At 48.9% G+C, this 18,643-nt stretch overlaps 7 protein-coding genes across 7 annotated transcripts; 1 reads left to right on the forward strand and 6 right to left on the reverse strand.

Moving 5' to 3' along the window:
• Positions 1-51: 51 nt before the first annotated feature.
• BT62DRAFT_551768 (uncharacterized protein) lies at positions 52-1,243 on the reverse strand. Its single transcript, XM_043181354.1, has 2 exons — positions 350-1,243; positions 52-301 (listed from the first exon to the last, which is right to left on the reverse strand). The coding sequence occupies exon 1, from the start codon at positions 1,043-1,045 to the stop codon at positions 356-358; it is 690 nt and encodes a 229-aa protein (XP_043034639.1). The 5' UTR covers positions 1,046-1,243; the 3' UTR covers positions 52-301; positions 350-355.
• An 886-nt stretch (positions 1,244-2,129) lies between these two features.
• Positions 2,130-3,253, reverse strand: BT62DRAFT_997345 (uncharacterized protein). The gene is made up of 3 exons (XM_043190645.1): positions 2,388-3,253; positions 2,283-2,334; positions 2,130-2,229 (listed from the first exon to the last, which is right to left on the reverse strand). The coding sequence occupies exon 1, from the start codon at positions 3,067-3,069 to the stop codon at positions 2,395-2,397; it is 675 nt and encodes a 224-aa protein (XP_043034640.1). The 5' UTR covers positions 3,070-3,253; the 3' UTR covers positions 2,130-2,229; positions 2,283-2,334; positions 2,388-2,394.
• Positions 3,254-3,362: 109 nt separating this feature from the next.
• BT62DRAFT_956246 (heterokaryon incompatibility protein HET-C) lies at positions 3,363-7,151 on the forward strand. The gene is made up of 16 exons (XM_043188366.1): positions 3,363-3,681; positions 3,736-3,778; positions 3,832-3,944; positions 3,999-4,023; positions 4,077-4,115; positions 4,165-4,200; positions 4,250-4,396; positions 4,446-4,500; positions 4,554-4,877; positions 4,934-5,245; positions 5,294-5,427; positions 5,478-5,585; positions 5,645-5,683; positions 5,732-5,779; positions 5,830-5,915; positions 5,965-7,151. Exons 1-16 carry the CDS (start codon positions 3,581-3,583, stop codon positions 6,878-6,880), a joined length of 2,526 nt encoding a protein of 841 aa, XP_043034641.1. The 5' UTR covers positions 3,363-3,580; the 3' UTR covers positions 6,881-7,151.
• A 479-nt stretch (positions 7,152-7,630) lies between these two features.
• Positions 7,631-9,628, reverse strand: BT62DRAFT_937381 (uncharacterized protein). Its single transcript, XM_043187313.1, has 4 exons — positions 9,498-9,628; positions 9,230-9,419; positions 8,361-9,173; positions 7,631-8,309 (listed from the first exon to the last, which is right to left on the reverse strand). The coding sequence occupies exons 2-4, from the start codon at positions 9,416-9,418 to the stop codon at positions 7,929-7,931; spliced, it is 1,383 nt and encodes a 460-aa protein (XP_043034642.1). The 5' UTR covers position 9,419; positions 9,498-9,628; the 3' UTR covers positions 7,631-7,928.
• A 102-nt stretch (positions 9,629-9,730) lies between these two features.
• Positions 9,731-13,030, reverse strand: BT62DRAFT_1011944 (uncharacterized protein; the record flags this gene model as incomplete). The annotated part of the gene is made up of 12 exons (XM_043177844.1): positions 9,731-9,785; positions 10,171-10,518; positions 10,664-10,757; positions 10,789-10,884; positions 10,932-11,037; positions 11,088-11,134; positions 11,185-11,208; positions 11,270-11,352; positions 11,426-11,583; positions 11,619-11,873; positions 11,937-12,396; positions 12,825-13,030. 12 exons carry the CDS (start codon positions 13,028-13,030, stop codon positions 9,731-9,733), a joined length of 1,932 nt encoding a protein of 643 aa, XP_043034643.1.
• A 1,595-nt stretch (positions 13,031-14,625) lies between these two features.
• BT62DRAFT_937383 (uncharacterized protein) lies at positions 14,626-15,493 on the reverse strand. The gene is made up of 2 exons (XM_043187314.1): positions 15,238-15,493; positions 14,626-15,177 (listed from the first exon to the last, which is right to left on the reverse strand). The coding sequence occupies exons 1-2, from the start codon at positions 15,320-15,322 to the stop codon at positions 14,645-14,647; spliced, it is 618 nt and encodes a 205-aa protein (XP_043034644.1). The 5' UTR covers positions 15,323-15,493; the 3' UTR covers positions 14,626-14,644.
• Positions 15,494-16,071: 578 nt separating this feature from the next.
• BT62DRAFT_1011948 (voltage-gated potassium channel) lies at positions 16,072-17,447 on the reverse strand (the record flags this gene model as incomplete). The annotated part of the gene is made up of 5 exons (XM_043177845.1): positions 16,072-16,585; positions 16,635-16,736; positions 16,783-16,868; positions 16,922-16,992; positions 17,045-17,447. 5 exons carry the CDS (start codon positions 17,445-17,447, stop codon positions 16,072-16,074), a joined length of 1,176 nt encoding a protein of 391 aa, XP_043034645.1.
• Positions 17,448-18,643: the final 1,196 nt, after the last annotated feature.

The following is an 18,643-nucleotide window of genomic DNA, read 5'->3' on the forward strand; positions in this document are numbered from 1 at the left end:
ACATCTTTACATACCGATGTTCCCTCGAATAAAAGTAAATATTGTGCATATCTGTACCATGTTGATTAGAGGCATCAAGTTATCGTTGGAACAACTTTATATTTGCTCGCTGCTGAGACTTTGGCAGGGACAGTGTTATGGATTATACATTGCGAAGCCAGAGTTTTATCGTACACTATACAGTTGGCGGGGGGGATTATACAAGAACCGTGGAGCATACAAATACCGTGTACATTGACGCATGATGCACTACACATCCAAGGATCTGCAGCTCGATCATCACTACCTGGTCACCGATACTCTGTGTCTATCGTTAATATTATAGCGTAGAGAGAACGAGTCGACGTACCAAAGGCTAAAAAGTGATAAAGGGAATTGTTGCGAGAAGGAGCATTAGCATAATACCCACTACTCCCAGAAACAGGGCTGCTACTCCAAGATACGCAACGCGGATGGCATCTCCAAGTTTGAGCGTCACTACACCATAGTGCCCAACGAGAGGCACTCCAACTATGCATTCCAACGCGATCTTGGCAGCGACCACAACAAGATTGAGGAACGGCAAAGTCAAGCTCCCTCTACAAGCGAAGTCGCAGCAGGCACGGAGCGGGATGTAAACTAGCCAGAAAGGTATGGTTGTAGTGGCGGAGCCCCAAAATCCAAACCAGAAAGTCGAAAGCAGGGTGGCTTCGGAGTAGGGGCTCGGAGTGGGGCTCAGGTAAAGCAAAATCCAGTGGCCGGTGACGTTCCAAATACCACTGAAGATACTCGAGAATCCGAGCGAGACAGCCAGGAAAAGGAGGGCGATGGCCATGTAGATCAAGGCCCCGACAATCTGCCCGATTATTCTGAGTCCCGTGTAGAAGGCCACTATATTACTGGCGTTCTGAGAGTGCTTTGCGAGCTGGGTGTGGGTTATGGTCAGACGGGATTGGAGCGGGGGCCGCTCGGTGAGGGAGGCTTCAGTGGTGCCGTAGTCGCGGTGGACCTGGGAGGTGATAGGGATATCATAGGGATCATGAGAGTGGTGGTCTTCAGAGGGCATTATGATTAGTCGTTAATGTTCGTACACTGGGAAATATATGGTGCTCGATGAAGTGAGCAGAGTAGAGAGTGGTATCTCCGTGTTTTATGTATGATCACGGTATGATCACGCTATCGAACCCAAATAGATCCACCCGCCGACGGCAGTGCTAGTGTATGTTTCTCCGAAGCCGCATTTTTGAAGCGTACTCTCTTGAGCGCTCCTAGAAGTACAAAGGACCAGCATTGGTGAATGCATGGCCTCTTCAGACGCGTCAGCCGGCAGAATGTTGTCTGTTATCTATACAGGTGCAAGTCGACTGATGTAGGCATCTAATAGATACCAGCACAGTCCGATACCGTGTAATGGGTTTCTATCTGAGCACCCGTTGAAATCCGGAGGGTGAAAGTCGACAGTTCTACTCCAGGATCAGCGATGAAATGGACAAAATTGGTTGATACGCACCCTGGCGATACCCATGCCCCGCCAACGTCCTGAAGTGACGACAAGCTCGCGTCCAACACTTCTGGATGAATGTCTCCGACCTCCTTGACCTGTCCTTTATACTCATCTCGTACAACTTCAACACCAGAAACGCGTTTTTCAACAGCGTCGGCCTCGTCGTTTGTACATATCTGTCAGATTCCATTCTGCTGTCAAAGCCCGGCTGTGACTCCAGTAAAATGTGTAGATTGTGGCACTTTTGGAGTATTTCCTCGGCGCGAAGCGGTATGGTACCCAAAGTAGGGTCGTTCGTCCCCATGGTAACTTAGCGAGAGAGCATAGCAAAGCAGGATGAAAACACTTTGGTTAGGACGCAGATATAGGGCCTTGAAACCGTTGGGCATGATGCTCATCGCAATGACCAGCTGCCGGAGACAGGGAAAGCGTCATGGAAGGTAGTGGAAGGTAGGTAGGCAGGAAGTGTAGTACACGATCCATTGACTGTTGTAGCATCGCCACCGACTTGGTAGACTTACGGTGAATGTCGATATCGATGCTGCCTCGAACGAAAATAACTACTCAGCGTGCCTGTACCGTCACTTGGGTGGATCGAATTCATATTGTAGCAGTAGCGCTTATCTTGAGCACGATAGTCTTATAAGTTGGCATTGGAACAAATGTATATTTGGTCGCTGACGAGACTTTGGCAGGGCCGTCAGTATTATGCATTACACATCACGAAGCCAGGGATTTGCCGTATACTATGTTGGTAAGGGTAATTATGCAAGAACCGTGGAGCATACAAACAATGTACATCACCAATGCATCCAAGGATCTGCAGCTCGATCACCACTACCACCGATACTCTGTGTCTATCTTTAATATGAAATAATAAAGTAGAGAAAATAAGTCGACGTACCAGCAGATTAAAGACTGACTCCGAGAAGGAGCACTAGCATAATGCACACCCCAAGGATCGGGGCTACTACTCCAGTGTACGCAACACGGATAGCATCTCCAAGTTTGAGCGTCACTACACCGTAGCGCCTGGCGAGAAACACTCCAATTTTGCATTCCAATGCGACCATGGCAGTGACCAGGACAAGGTTGAGGAATGCCAAGAAGGACGCCAAAATCGGGTTTTCTGTATCCCAAAGGAAATTGCGCAGCGGGACGTATACTAGCCAGAAAGGGATGAATGTAATAGCTGAGCCCCAAAATCCAAACCAGAAAGTCGACAGCAGGGTGACTTTGGAATAGGATTTTGAGGAGGCGCGAAGATGAAGCAATATCCAATGGCCGATGACGTTCCGAATACCAAAAAAGGCCCCTAGGAATCCGAGAGCCAACAAACAGAGGGCGATGACGATGCAAAACAAAACCTCAACAATCTCCCAGACAATCTTCTCGATTGTCCTGAGGATCGCCACTGCATTGGCGATATCCTGGGAGAGCAGGCTTTGGGATTGAGATTGGGATTGGGAGCTGGGGCCCTCAGTGAGGGCAGCCCCGGTGGTGTTGTAGTCACGGTGAACCTGGGAGGTAATATGGTGAGTCGGGCGATGATGGGCATCATGAGGGTGGTAGCCTTCAGAGGGCATTATGTTTGGCCGTTAAGTCGGAGTGAAAGCGGCGTATCTCCATCAAAGCAAATCGCGCCCAAGGTTTACCTGTCCTGTAGCACAAGTACAGAACTTGGCCGAGTCAGCATCCTATCTCAGTATTTTCTAGCGAGCGTGGGCGATTAGAAATGCCAGTATATATGTCGTCTTGCGCGAATAAAGGCCACAAATTCATCCCATCTATATATATCCGGGAGAAAAATAATTATCTATGATAATTACGTAACCTTCTTGATGTCATCACCAACTCACATCAACCCCGACGCCCTGATGTTGTTGATAAAAGGACCCTTGACCGCTTCCCACTTTGTTTTTGAATTTACAGACCCTCATCGCTGTAAGAACATCGACGACGCGCTACTACACCCTCAAAATCTACAGCCACCACCACCACCGCCAAGCGGGCTTGGCATTACCACAGCTTTGCAGTGCATTCATTCAAGATCCATCCACGCCACAATCTGTTTCCTTCCGTACCACCACCACCATCATGTCGGGAAATATGACGTTTCTCTTCCTTCTAGTGTTCACATTTGCAGTATGTCTGCCTGGCAATGGTGTCTATGCCTTTGGAGCAGGGAACATACCGTCGTAAGTACTGTTGAGTGCTGTGTGACCTCCTGATCAACAAGATCTATCATTTAGGTTCGCTTACATGGAGGGCAAGGCATTCCGCCATGGAGATATCGTGAGTGGAGATCGCTTACATCAAAGACAAGACATCACTAAAGGGCAGTATAGGAAGATGCACTGGCAGAGCTGGTGAAGAAAGGAGCCGGAGGATTCGCACTGGCTAGCATTATTGGGAAGGGTTCAAAATTTGGCGGTCTTGACATAAAACGCGTCTACTTTGGGTATGCTCGCTTTTTTGCTCTTGTGCTCTCGCGTTGGCTGAAGCAGATTAACAGCAATTGGCTTCGCGATTACAGTCAGGTCTGTTGATAGGTGTGCATCACGAAACCTCATTTTGACCGGAGATGTAACAGGCTGTCGATATTGCTGGCCTAAAGAAGCTGCCCCTTCAGGTATGTGCTCACTTCTTTTCCACTTCAACTCCTCAACGGCGTGTGCCAGACGATTGTAAATCTATGCATGGTGCTAGGTTTCATGGTACGTGTCCGTTTAGGTCATATTATTTGACAATCAAATTGTATTGCAGGCTCACGGATATGCCACGAACGAATTTGAAGTCACCCCCGAACGCTTAGGAGTTTATCTGCCCACTGAACATATCGACAACCCCAAAGGTTACGGAGAAGGGGAGGATGCAAGGAAATACCATCCCAAACTGCGTGGACCCGTCGATGTGAGTCTGATTCAAATACTCTTCCTCAAAGCACACATCGCCCGCGTAGCCTAGAGAAATCGAGATTGACCATCAAACTGGAATGAAGAACTACATTGCTAATGGTACGTTGAGTTTCAGAATGACTGAGGGCACCTAATAATCTCGGCTCGGATAGAATCCGGTGGCTGGGACACGAGCAAGGCTCTCGTTCGTCGTACACTCGAAAAGTGCATTCAACTCGGTCGCCAGCAACGGGCGCAGGGCAGGAAGCAAGACGAATACGAAGCATATCGCCTTCTTGGACAAGCCTTACATACACTTGAAGATTTCTCCGCTCACTCTAACTTCTGCGAAATTGCTCTTGTTTCGATGGGACACAAAGATGTCTTCCAGCACGTTGGCGATCAGGTAAGGATTCAGGCACCCAATGGTCAATGGGTGGCGCCTATCGTGACGGGGACGTTCGGCGGCAACGACTTCATATACTCCTTACTAGGAGGTACTTTATCGATCTTAAAGTTGCCAACTGCTTGGCATTGACCGTTATTTTTGTAGAGGCTGGCGACAAGCTTAGTGAAGCATCTGTGTCGGACCTGAACAAGAAGCTCGACGACGCAAGGTCCACCTCCAGTCGTTCCGGAGACTCCTATGGCCCTGCCGGCGTTCTCCGAAGCATGTTCACCTCCTTGCCTGGTGGCATTGGTGGCGACTTGTCGCGGGACATGGACAATATCGAACGAATTCGAGCAGGAGCCGCTCAAGGCGGGAAGAGGCCAGAGGACATGTCGCCTCAGGAATTGCATTCCGTGCTATGGCAAGTATTGATCTTTAGAGACTCGATGGCGAAGAAGATTGAGAAGACTATTGGTACGTCTGGGTACTGGTGACTAAATGTTGTAACTGATCGAAATTCAGAAAATATACCCGGGCTTTCTGCCTTGATTGAAAAAATTATGGATGGGGTTTCTGGTATCGTCTGGTCAATATTTTGGCAGAAGAGAGTTGCTGACATACGTCGTTTCAAAGTCTTCGTCTTTTCAACAATAGAGGTGCGTTGCTTGGAGATCTCCGAATCCCCGCTTTATTATCAATGATACAGCCGTTCGTCAAGCCTCTGCTCCAAACCGCGACGGCAGGTTTAGCGGAAGCTTCAAGTGAGGTTATCAACAGTCATGATCAATATGAAGTGTTCAATGATCCCCGCGCGGTTCGTTCTATTCTGTTTTGTTTCTTTCCCGTCTGATTCTGATTGACCAATTCTGGCAGTCGGATCCAACACATTCTCTTTTGAGTAAAGACCACTTCGTGAGTTGATCATGATGTGATGATATATCTTTATCCATCGCGTTTCAGAACTTAATACTCAATGAGCCTGCCGGAGAGATTGCCAAGGTCGTACTGGTGAGTTTCGTACATGACCATGCAGCGATGCAATGGTAAAGTTTATCAAGGTGAATACTGTTACACTGGTAACGAAGGCCTGGGACGACACTTCTGTAAACGTACATCAAGCAACCGAAGATATCCTTTCAGCACTGTATGGTATCCTCCCTTGGCATGAGTCTTGTCGCTCAATCATGTTTCAGGTTCCATCCCGATTTCATGACTAGTAACTCGAAAGTACAGAACGAAATGATGCAATGCCTGCAAAAGTGGGTGCAGGGTCTCGGACCCAAGCAACACGAAATCATTGGCCGATTGTCGAAGGAGTCCGTTCGGCAAGGGAATAACAAGCGTTCAGCGGATAGTAGCAAACCTTCTGCGGCACAAGATAGTTTTGCGTGGAATGAAGGCCAGCAGGCACAACACGCTTTGCTTGGATACGCTAACCAGATCCCGGGGGTGGCGCAAGCTCAGCATCTCTTTGGCGGTGGAAGTGGTAGCAAGCGAGAAGGAGATAACTTTTCGTCGCCTCCTTCTGCACCACCACCTTCATCTGGATACCCTGGAGCGCATCACGGACACAGCCATAATCCATCACCTGTTCCATCAACGGGTCAGGCGTCGTCTTATTATGGAAGCGGAGCGAATTCGCCGTCGTCTTACCATAGTGGAGGAACGCATTCACCTGCTCCATCTTTCCCTGGAGCTGCGTCTGAGCCTTCATTCCCTGATGCACCGTCGTTACCCGGCGCTTCTCCTGCAGCCTATGCCCCTCCTTCAGGGCCTCCGCCGACACATCATCATCATCATCACCAACACCATCATCAATCGGGATACAACCCGTCGTATTCGTCTGCGCCTTCGTTCCCTGGAGCGCTTTCGGAAGCACCCGCCTTCCCTGGAGCGGCTTCGGAGGCACCTGTCTTCCCTGAGGCTCCTCCTGCCTTCCCTGGAAGTGGTGGGGGATATGGGGGATATGGTCAACATCCTCCAGGCGGCTTTGAGCCGCCTCTAGGTCCTCCTCCAGGTGGCGTTCCTTCGTTCCCTGGAGCAGAGCCGTATGGTGGTTACCCTCCGCACGGACAAGGCCCACCACGCTTTCCTGGAAGTGGATGGTAGAGTGTGGCGATTTTCGGATCAGAGATAATTGAAACTCGGATGTTACGGGCGATTATTTCTTATGTTACAGTTTTTAGGAGTATAGAACAGTCGCTTTGTGAAGGATTATCAGTACGCTCTGTAGTGAATGAATAGTTGTGGCTGGGTAGTCACCGTGTCGCCGTCACTGAGCATTGTTGATTGCGGGGTGAAACATGTACACAGCATCGAGGCTCACAACATGGATGGGAGATCATCAGGCTCGGGATGATTTGAAAGATACGGATAGTACCCAATAGTTCAAAAAGAAAAAAAAAAGTTCTGAACTCTCAGGATATGAACTAGGGCGCGCAAGTGCCACGACTGATTGACGAAACGTGCAGCCATCCATCTTTATAGTCGAGGCTACTTATCTACTGGCCTGTGATTCGGAGGACTTGCTGCCGTTTGCGTGCAGCTTGAGTGGGAGCGGTCTAAACTTAGTCGTAAACAAGCGGACATCGACAAAGCTTAAATTTCGGCGATCTCGGAGTGCGATATCTCGATGCTTCAGCCATAAAACCACCGACTGTTCTACAGAACCTAAGTGATATAAGATCCGAAGAATATCCTGTGGGTGTAAGTGTCAGTGCTCATGCAGGCTTGACGGAAACCTTCCTAGCAAGTACATACACCCACATGGCTATCGGGTTAAACAAAGTACTTATTGAAATAATTTTGATTCCTTTTTTTTTTCGTAAGAGAAAGTGCTACGAATACATGGACATCAAAGAGGAATCCAATATGTATGCATAACGAAAACCTTACATGAATGGGGCGTAGCGAGGGCATGACGGAGAGTGTGCGGGTGGGGGTGGATGAGAGTATATGGTAAGAATGCGAGGACAACAAAAAGCGAAAAAAAAAAATAAGTGCAAAAAACAACAACGACCGTAAAAAGGACCGATATAGTAAATAAGACGCGCGCAACAAAGATGATTGTGAAGATCAGTACTTTTTATTCCTTTTTACTGTTTTTTTTTAGTCCGCAATTCGATGCGAAGAGGTTGAGCAGGCTGACCCAGCGCGACTACTTTCCTCCTGCAGCTGCACCTCTTCCACGACCACCACCACGACCGCCCCGGAATCCGCCACCGCCACCTCCACCTCCCCGTGTCTCGCCCTGCGGCGCTCCGCCTCTTGGACGACTGACTGGCCTGTCGCCCCGCTCCTTCTTCGTCTCTACAGTGATTCGCACCCCGGGAACCTCACCGCTAGCCTCAACCCAAACACCACCTCCACCACCCTGAGCCACGGGCAACGAAGCGATAATAGCCCGCTTAGCAGACTCCACAGCAACGAACTCGACGAACGCGCAAGCCTTGGAACGCACAATGTCAATTTCCTTGATCGTTCCGAAATGCGAGAGCTGCGCTGTCAGTGCGGTCTGCGAGACGGGCTCCGTGACACCCTAGAAAGGGATGAGAGAAAGCCGTGAAAAGTGTCTGGAGATGAATCCTACCTTGACGAAACAATGGGCAGTGGCCACTGCCTGCGCCGCGACGTACGCCGGATGAGACGCGCGAACAGGTCCATTGGCTGCTGGAGCTGGGGCAGAGGGAGTCTGTGTTCCACTTCCTGGCGTCGAAGACGGTACGATTTCTGTGGTGCCCCTCGACTCCTGGGCCACAGCCGCGCCCCATTTCTTGGGGTTGGTCGCAGCGAGGTTGGCCCACGTCTTGGCTGCAGGAGCCCTGGGCGACGGGGCCTTCTCGACGACGGGAGGAGGAGGAGCAGGGGCAGAAACTGCCGGTTCAGGTGGGTGAATACCGTTTGTCTGAGCGGGGGGCGCTGCCAGAGGGGCAGGAGTGGGCGGCTTGGGCGGCTCAGGTGTAGGAATCCGCGCTGGAGGCTCTGGGACGTCAGCAACCGTGGTTGGGGGTTCCTCGACAGGCGGCGGTGTTGCTGGGACGGGTTCCGCCGGTGGGGGCGGCGGAGGAGTCGGGGTGCGCTCCCGTGGAACCTCGACGGGAGTAGGTACCGGCTCGGGTTGGGGTTCCATAGGCGCAACGGTCTCAACTGGCTCCTCCGCCTCATCGCTCTCAACGGTCTCTTCCTTGAGGAAACGGAAGATATCGTTGAGAACAAAGTACCCATTTGGCTGCTCGGCCAGGAAAAAAGTTTGGGCGAATTTCCGCCACGGATCATTATGGTTGGACATTTCACCGATAACCTGGATGATGATACCACCGTCGGCGGAAGATTGAGCGTCGACGGAGTGGATAAAGACTTTACAGTCCTGGAACCCGATACTAGTTATTTTCGCGTGAATTTCCTGAGGAAAAATTGAGCTTGGAGAAGCAAAAACGCAAAGGAATAGACATTACGCACCTGTTGACCATGACAAGGCTTTCCATCCTCCCCCTCAGTCCCGTGAATAAAAGTAGATTTTTTAGTATAAAAACAGTGCAAACGATCGGGCTGCTTGTTGACAAAGGTGTAGTACTGGGGAACGAACTGCCATCCAACCTCAGAAGGAACGACGTTGCGGTGAGCAGACGAATTTGAAGGCGCGGTCATGCTATAGGCAGGACATGTCAGCACTTTCCCCGGCATTTGGGGAGGAAAAATGGCGCAAATTCGGGGGAAGACCACTCACATGAAGGATTAAAGTGAATGGAAATCTAAGTAAAAAAGAGGACTGAAGTAGTACAGAACAGCGTGTACTGGTACAGCAGAGAAATCGGGATGGGGGATGCCAAGGAAGGCGCAAAAGTCAGAGGAGCGAGGTTCAAACAAACACAAACATCGATGGCTCATCAAATCTTTTATTATGTAAATAAATAAACAAATAATCGTATTCTCTCTACTCGACTGTGACCAGGACTCCGCTCAGTAACTGCTCGGTACACTGCCCGCTTTCTCGTGCTCTTCCTGATCCTTTGAACTGCTAGCAATCGTCAGCCATGGCCGTCCTGTTTCTCGGAGTGGTGATTGTTGTTAGGCACGCGTCTCTGCCGAACTTCGGTCCGAGTCCATCCATCAACTCTCGCTGCCGGTGAGTCACATTAAGACGCGGTACTCAATAGTATCCAGACGTGGTTTTATATTGGTATGGAACGGGCTGAAACGAGATGTCGCATCACAATCAAAATCTTGTCTCCCATGTGAACTTTAGCTTCTAGTGAGGCACCGACGTTTGACCGGTGTTGGTCAGATAATTTCTTGATGCATCGCATCTCGTTCCTACTTTGGAAGCAGTGATAATCGATTGCTTTTTCTGAACGTAATCAAAGGTGAGAACTTGCTATTAACTTCTTATATGTTCTGACGCCTTGAATTTGGCAGACGCTAAGCAGCTTTCGTCAATACCACGCTCGGCGCCGTTGCAAGCCCTTTGGCTCTGAATTTCTGCGTCTTGCACTTGTCTTACAACCAGGAACGCTCTTCCTGATGGCAAATGTCGTGTTGGGGGCTTTCGGAAGACTTCGACACTACACATGTATGGGAACTTTGACGGTCCCGAAGAGATGCTCCGAGTCACAGGACTGTTTCCCTCGTGCTGAGAAAATAAATGAAGGATGTTTTGCACTTCATCAATAATATGTTTGGAGTCAAGTACTGCATCCGCATCCATTGGGTACTCAGGGTGTTCGCAGGGATGATTCGAGGCCTTTTCCCTACGAGTGAATGGTACGCCGAAGGGAATATTAATAAATTTCGGGGCCAGTATGTGCCACCCCCTTTCATTTCGGGCTAACGACTGGTCCAACCATTCTTCTCATAGGTTTTTCTTCACGGAAGCTCTTTTGATGAAACGCGTACAGAGGCTTCCCCAGTAAAGCTGGGTGGCCGTAAGGTGGTGATTGAGGAGAGAGCGCGTTATATGACGAGGCCCCGGCCTCTACGCTCGGTGTTCCTGAGTGCTTCTTCGGTGAGATCTTCCTTACCGTACTGAATCTTGTCGTCGGGATGGCACAAGAGTTCGAATTCATCGTTCCTGTGAGTGGTATATGGAAGTAGAACAAAGAAAAATTCTGCAAGCGCTGCAATCGTCCAATATTTCAGAAAGGCTTCCTCTGATGAGCAAAACTGATCGCCGTTTTCATCTTGGACATATTTTGCGACGCAGTACATGAGGCAAGGAGTCCACGGAGTGTCACTGCCTTGATGGGGCTTATGCCGTCCCGATCGCATGCCTATATTGCGAGTTAGAAGGCGCGACGAAAAAGTATCAAATTGGGCCTACCAAAACGTACAACAGCCGACGAGCAGCACAAGCGCTACTGCGATCGCCTACATGTCTGACCATCGGTGACCGCCGACAAGATATCCCAAAGTGTGACTATGCGACAGAGGTGGAGAAGGGTCTGATCCAAACACGAATACGAAAGGCTCAGCTGCCGTTTAATTTACGGCAAGGTATCATACATTGTTCAAGAATGCTAGGATTGCCCATGTCGCAGCCGGTTAACACAATAGCATAAGACACAGAGGAACGGTGCAAAGCATAACTAATTAGGATCTAGCCCAGTATCCAAATCATCAGCGTAAGGTCCTTCAATAATCACCGCCTTATCACCATACGTGATCTCTAGTGTCAAATGCATCTCTAGGTTCTGGGCGACGCCAACACCGGGGAGACCAGGAGCCCAATCAGAGTACTCTGGACCAAGGCTCAAAAACGGCTTCATATTTTTGAGAAGACGAAGAGATCGTAGATTATCCCCCTGGAAGCTAGCATCCTAGCGTATTTGAACTTTTCGTCCTCCTTGATTACTTTGTAGACTGAGGGTGAACAACCAGATATTACGATCGTATACCGGGGGTGTGCCTCGCTAGCCTTTTTGGCCTTCCTCTCGGGCTGACTCTTAGGGTGGGAAGTGACTCTCGACGGGGTGTCTGTTGTTTCAGTCGATGATCCTCGATCCGTCGGTGTCGTGGATGGTTCTAGAGGTGCTGGTGTCTTCGGACGCTTCCCGATGATACCAAGTTGCATCAAGATGGCAACATAAGGCACATCAACATCCTCGTCCTGATTGACTTAAAATCTAAGCGTTTCTGCATTGATAGTATAATTCTTCCTCTCGGCATTCACCTTGTCCTTGATTGAGACAAAGATCCCTGAGTGGTGAAATTTCTCTAGCGGCAGTTGGTCGACGTTAAAGCCTCGATGTGCAGCCAAGTCTTTGGGGACAATGAGAAGAAGGAAGATGTCGATGATGGGATGTCCAGACGAGCACTGCCATGCGATGTCATGGATGAACACTGCAAAAGCTGAGCCAGAATTGATGGCATCAGGAGATCCAGCACATCCAAAGTAGGTGAAGCACACGTATCCGTCTTTGAACGCCTCTTCAAAAGTCTCTCCTCCAACGCGACTATCAGGCTGTAGAAGGGCAACCAAGAAGTCCAACAGAAGCACAGGTCGAGAACAGATAGCCTGCTTATTATCTTGAGCAATTGGCATCGAAAGATTTTTCTTATCCAACATTAACTGATGTATTGCCGCATCCCAACGTAAGAAGAAGCCGGCCAACGAGTTCGCCCCGTTCACCCTTGCCAATCAGATTTTCCTCAAGAAGGAAGCAGATGAGGTTCCGAGGGATGTCTGGATCTCATATACTCTTTATGGTCCGGCACGGAAAACGCCACCCGCATGTGACCCTTCAACATCTCCTCTTGCAGATGACGAGCCTTCTCTCAGCGAGGCTCATATTCAATCATACAATCATAACTCTGACATCCGCAAGGACCGTTTTGAACAAATCAGGCTCTTCATTCGAGGCGTCCCTTTTAGACGTCTCATTCACGGGAATACCCTGATGAATCGCGAACTGAGGAGTCTCTGCGCAATCTTTACGTGTCAATTTGGACAGAGCCAAAAAAAAATGAGCCATTGTTCGTCGGCGCCAGTATCAAGTATTGCATGCCACCTAAAATATTAAATCAGTGCAATGAAGGTTAGAAGGACGTCAAAACCTACATGGGCCACCCAAAGCAAGCAAGATGTTCGATGCTCTGTATGTGTTCAAACGTCAATCCGGGATCGTTGTATCGAAATTTTGCATAGACATCAAAGGGGAGAATGGTGAAGGGTGCAGGTGACTTGATTATGATGCTGACTGCCCGGGCTAATGATTGGTCGGACTTGGGTCGGTCGAGCAGGCTCAGCACCCCAGTAGTCGACATGAAGATGATAAAATGGTTGGAACCACCAAGATCAGCCATCGCTGAGCACAGAGTCATAGTTATTTTGATTGCCGGGATCCTTGAATGCCAGAGTATGAGCCTCGTCGATATACATCAATAGCTTCAACTTCATGTTGGAGTCGAGGATGTTGATCAGATTCTGGTAGGACTCCTTTGTTACTTCGACAAGGTTCTTCCGCTCAATGGAAGGCGCTGACTGAGAGGAGGCGCGCTTGACTTCCGACTACCAGAACATGAGCGTCCTGCATGATAAGGTTAACTGACAGGCAGATGTCACTTCTCGAGCCCGTTCAATGACATCATGGTACAGATTCCTACGATTATTAGATTCTGCGTTCGCCAGAGAAGTGCTGTATCCTTTCCTGTTCCGTTTCCTGGGAGGGTCTTCAGTACTTTCCTAACCTCGTCGAAAAGAGTGCACAAGAAACATAGGTATCGAATATGGAGAGGTCCGCCAGGAGAAATCAAGTAGTTGCGAAGTTCGGCGTCTGGATCCAGATATGCTGTGGCCAAGTCAGATAGAACGATATGATTTATGGAACAAGGACGTACGAGCTCCACCACTAGAACTGTCTGTCTCTCTGATATTGATAGGAATAGTAAAACAACGAATGGAAATCAAGTTGGACGTACTACTCGTAAGTACACCCGTGGTCTGGGGTAGCCGGATAGCACCTATGAGATGATCCCGAGTCAGCTTTGCAGGTGATTGGCCGGTAGATATATTTACCAAGGTCTGAAAAGGTTACGGACACTCTGGCGCGTACTTTCATGATGGAACAACTTACGTAAAGCATCCAGGACGATGTCGAAAAATTCCTTGTCACTCGCTAGAAGACGGCGGAGGTGCTCGGTGGTGACTTTCGGGATATCTATCTCTGCCTTCCCAAAGTGACTGGCTGCGCCTCTCAGCAATTCTCCTGCAAACAGCGCTAGGAACCCCAATCTTAATCTGTCGACAGGATCGTACTCCATCTGCAAGAGGTTTTCAAGGCCATTGCGTATCATAGGTTCTAGATAAAGATCGACAACACTTTGGACCTCCTCTGGGGTGAGTCGTTCATCGAGAAGTAAAGGGGGAGAGGAACATTTTTTTGCTGGGAGGAAAGGAAATGTCATTGTCAGAGTGCGAGTGTTTGGTAGAAGAATTTCCGCCTTCGTGGTCCATGATCAATGAAGAAAGATAGGAAGATCGTGACAGGAAAAGTGAGTGGGTGAATATTCGGAACACACCACGTGAGTCCTAAACAGGAAGTCTGACCACCAGTTAGCTCAACTAGTAAAATAGAAGGTATAAACTGTTTGGACCATTTTAAAGAGAGACGGTTGGATTCCTAAGGCAAGCTAGTTAGGAGGTGGTTCAAGGTCATTTTCTCAAAGGGTTTGGGGCATTTGATGAGGAGATAATGAGGACATTAGGTTTGGAACATTTTAGATTAGCTTTAGGACATTCTGAGACAGGAAATTTGATCCAACAACAATCTAAAGTTCTTTCCCGTCGAGGCGTCATGCTCCAGGCAAGCACTATTACTACGCAATACTGGGATTTCAACATAATACACTTAGTACTTTAGGGCCTGTACAATTAAACATCTAGCTTGCGACGGACATGCAAAGTATCCCCACCATCACAAAGAGCATGACTGTCTCTCCAGTATACGCGGCAAGTACGACATACTCGAGCCCGAGTGTCTCTATACCAAAGTAGTGCCCCACAAGAGGCACCCCAGCCACGCAATCCAATCCGACTTTGCAACCGACCAATACAAAGTTGAGGAAAGCCCAAACCATGGCCGCTCCACCCCAAGCACACCAAAAACAGGCGTGAATCGAAGCGTCTACCACGCAAAACGGAAGAAACGTAGCCATGGATCCCCAGAATCCAACCAGGAACGTTGACCACAGGCTAGCTTCGGAATAAGGGCTTGGGGCGGTGTTGAGGTGAAGCAGGAACCAGTGGCCGGTGACGATCCAGGCGGCGCTGGTGGCGCTGAAGATTCCGGCGAGTATGGCGACACAGATAAGAGTGAATGGGAGGATGATCAGGAATCCGACGGTCTTGCCGAGGATCTCGATGCTCTGACTTGCGTAGTAGGGTGCTCTGTTATTAGCCGCCTGGGAGTAACCTGGTAGCCGATTGTGAGTTTTAAGTTTTAATGATACGGGAGTTCGACGACGGCGCTGACCTGGGCCAACTTCTATGGTTCCGTAGTCAGGATAGGTGTGGGAGGTGGCATTCCTGGAACGACCATACTGATCAAGAGTAGACATTACGACAGATCCTTGTTGATCCTGGTAGAGAGAGGCTCGATGTCGAATTTCAAACGTGGACAGTCGGTGGGTGGAAGCACGATGCTCATTCCTCCGTCAACGTTTTATGTATGAGCACGGTAAGCGCCTAGCGCTTATCGATTGTCTTCTATTACAGGAAAGGCTGTAGACCAAGAAGTTACTTGAGCATTCTCGTGGGAGCAACGCGGTTAACACCCCAACATCTCGAGGCGGTCACGAACTTCACCCGACCGCTATGTAGATGTCGGTAAGGCTGACCCAAATGTATTTGATCCTTGATATGAAGGGATGGTACAATGTCCGCCCCAGAGCTTTGGGAGAAACTCATATATCCAACTCTTTTCTATATTTGCATTGTTCAATATGGAGGTCATGCTGCATAGAGTATTAGAGACCAGCGATGGCTTTCAACCAATAAATCGATGCATTGTCTGACCGAGAGGGTACTTCTGGGTATGAAGATATGATTGCGTATGTACCTGGTATACACCCACACTAAGAAAACATGATTAGCAATCAAATTTAAGAGCTGATTGACTTCTCACTTCCGTTACAAAACGCCACTCCCATCATGCAAAGGTTGGTTAAGAATTAATTATTTCCTGGATTCTCACATGTTAGCAAACGAGAAGCTCGACCAGCTCATAAACCGTTACTCCGTCTCAGATAAAAATGATATAGCAAATCCGGATATCATCACAAGTGCGTTCTAGTCCTAGTCGCTTCCATCACTGCTCCCTTTGCTTGCCCTTGTCCATCACCTGCAATAACCGCTGGATCATCGCACCCTGCGCCTCCACGGTCGCACTCAGGCGCTCGATCTGCCTGCTCAACTCCGTCTGATTTTGGGCCAACTTCCTGTTTGACAAGTCTGTTTTCTTCGGCCTGCTCGACGTACTGCCTGCACTAAACAGCGGCCTCGTCAGCGTCGGCGAGTCAGCGATATCCAGTTCGTCAATTGGCTGACGCTGGTTCTCAGTCATCTTTTCCCAGACGAGACTGAACTCTCGTCCCAGAACAAAGCTGGGGAGGGCGATGAGGAGCAAGCCGAAGAGGAGTAAAGGCAGTGTGACGAGACGACCGAGGAAGGAGCGAGGGGTGATTTCGCCATACCCGACTGTGGATATTGTTACGATGACGAACCAGGCTGCTGCAGGTATAGATGCGAATTGCGTGGGGTCACCGTCAGAGTTGACGAAAGTCTCTAGTGTGTCATCCCAGGTACCACGTTCGATAAAGTACCTTTGATGATATCAATACAGCGATAGTAAAAGAATATTTCTGGGCTCACAGAAGAGTGCTGAAGATGGTCATTAGCATGATCACAAAGAACCCAATTGCCAACAGCGCGTGCTGGGATCTCCGGACCGAGAGGAACATCACTTCGATGGTTCTGTATAAGAATTAGCCTTTGGTCTTCGGGGGTTGATATGACGCACAGAAGGATAGTATTGTTGTACTTGAAAGGTCTAAAAACCCGAAGAAGTCTGAACATGCGGAGAATGGAGAACCTAAAGAAGACGCTCTACTAGTGCTGTTAGCTGCCTGCAGATGGTGTTCAAACGGATAAATGCTCACCGTGTCTTGTCGTAGCATAATCTCTATATAATAAGGCAATACTGACAACAAATCTATTATCCCGTAGAAAGCTGGGATCCCCATGAGCGAAACCATGACGATGCAGAAACGCATTGCACTCACATACCATCCACCTCAGCAAACTCATCCATGAACCACTCCATGCTATACACCGCGCAACATATTCCACCGTGAACAATGCTACCAAACTCGTCTCAAAGCCAAACCAGAACCGTGTTGATATGGAGTGAAACGCCGGGACGGTTTCCATCACCGTTACGATTGCCGACAGAACGATCAAGAACGTCATGAGGATGTGTATGAGGAACGCCCCCGCTGATGACGTCGGTTGTTCGAGCAGGGCATGCAGGTCACGCTTCCATGGTGGACGTATGTTGTCCGACGTTGGGTATATAGACGCGTTGGAGTGGGTGAATATATCGTGTATGTCGTGGGGCTCTTCGGTCAGAAAACCAGAGTCTGGGCGTGGACTCGACCGCAGTCGGTTCAGCTCAATGTTTGACATTGTGCACAAGAGAGCTGAATTTTATTAGAAAAAGGAGACAGGTAAGGAGATGAAAACGCCAAAAGTCGAGTCTGACGTACAGGTGTTAAAAATTTACGTCCAACGTCGTTTAGGGATGCCCAGGAGATATTTTTTTGCGATACGTCAAGAGTGAGAAAGCATGGGTAAGGTAACAGGGTGAAAATGAGTAGACGTGGAAGTGGTAGGTTGCCAGATGTCCTTCGGCCGGAGACAAGTGAAATTAACTATTAGTTTCGAATTTTGACATAAATAATTCCTCCGTGATATCTCAGATCACGTGCCATTGACGCGCTTCGGACTCGGAGCCTGAGTCAAGCTCGCGTCGCTCACTTGTTGTTTCGCACCACTTCCTTCCTTAAATTTTCACCACTGGCCTATTATTTTGCTCCCAAGGAAAAGATCTTATACGGTCCTGTAAATTTTATTACCCACGTTTAGTTGAGGCCTCTGGGAAATTGGATACGTGCGAGTTAACCTTTAGCTGATGATTGGCAGCATTTCATCTCATATCTCCTTGTCTTCAGTGCATTTTGGCTACAGGAAGTCATCAGAAACGGCCCTTGTGTTGTAGGGGAAGCGAATTTGGAAAAGGGGCGTACTTTTCATTATCAAGATGTCTTCTACCTATGCGGACCGAATTGACTACCCACGATGTTCAGCATCCCAATGTGCAGACGCAAGGAGAAGGCTGCGGAGGCGGACTTCTCCATTCGTCTGCTGTACGCTGTGTATTCTGGAGATTATCAAACGTATAAACGCCAGTATACGCGAGTCGTGGCAGCCAAAAGAGATGATATCTCCTTCGATAGATGTGATTCCTGTCCTGGCGTCTCAGAGTCTTCACCGCAAGGTAGCATATATCCGCATTCCAATCCTGAAAAAGACCTTGACTTCTCATATTTTCTGTTTAGCGCGCTCTCTGCACGAAACACAGACCGAGTTTTAGCTCGACATCTATCGACTCACCAACCATTTGGTCAAAACCACGCCATGGGACTCAATGCAGCAAGGGTTTGAGTGCTGGGCTCCTATATGTTGAACCTCACGGATTGACGTCACCAACCAGAACACTTATACCTCTTGTGTTTTTCATCAGCTTTTTCGTGTCCAACTGCAGAATCTCCACTGTCCTAGTCTGGAGGATGTTAGCATTCACGAGCTCCTCCGGCGCATAT

This window comes from Guyanagaster necrorhizus (genome assembly GCF_019112545.1).
Source record: "Guyanagaster necrorhizus MCA 3950 unplaced genomic scaffold BT62scaffold_41, whole genome shotgun sequence".
In the NCBI taxonomy this organism is placed as follows: domain Eukaryota; kingdom Fungi; phylum Basidiomycota; class Agaricomycetes; order Agaricales; family Physalacriaceae; genus Guyanagaster; species Guyanagaster necrorhizus.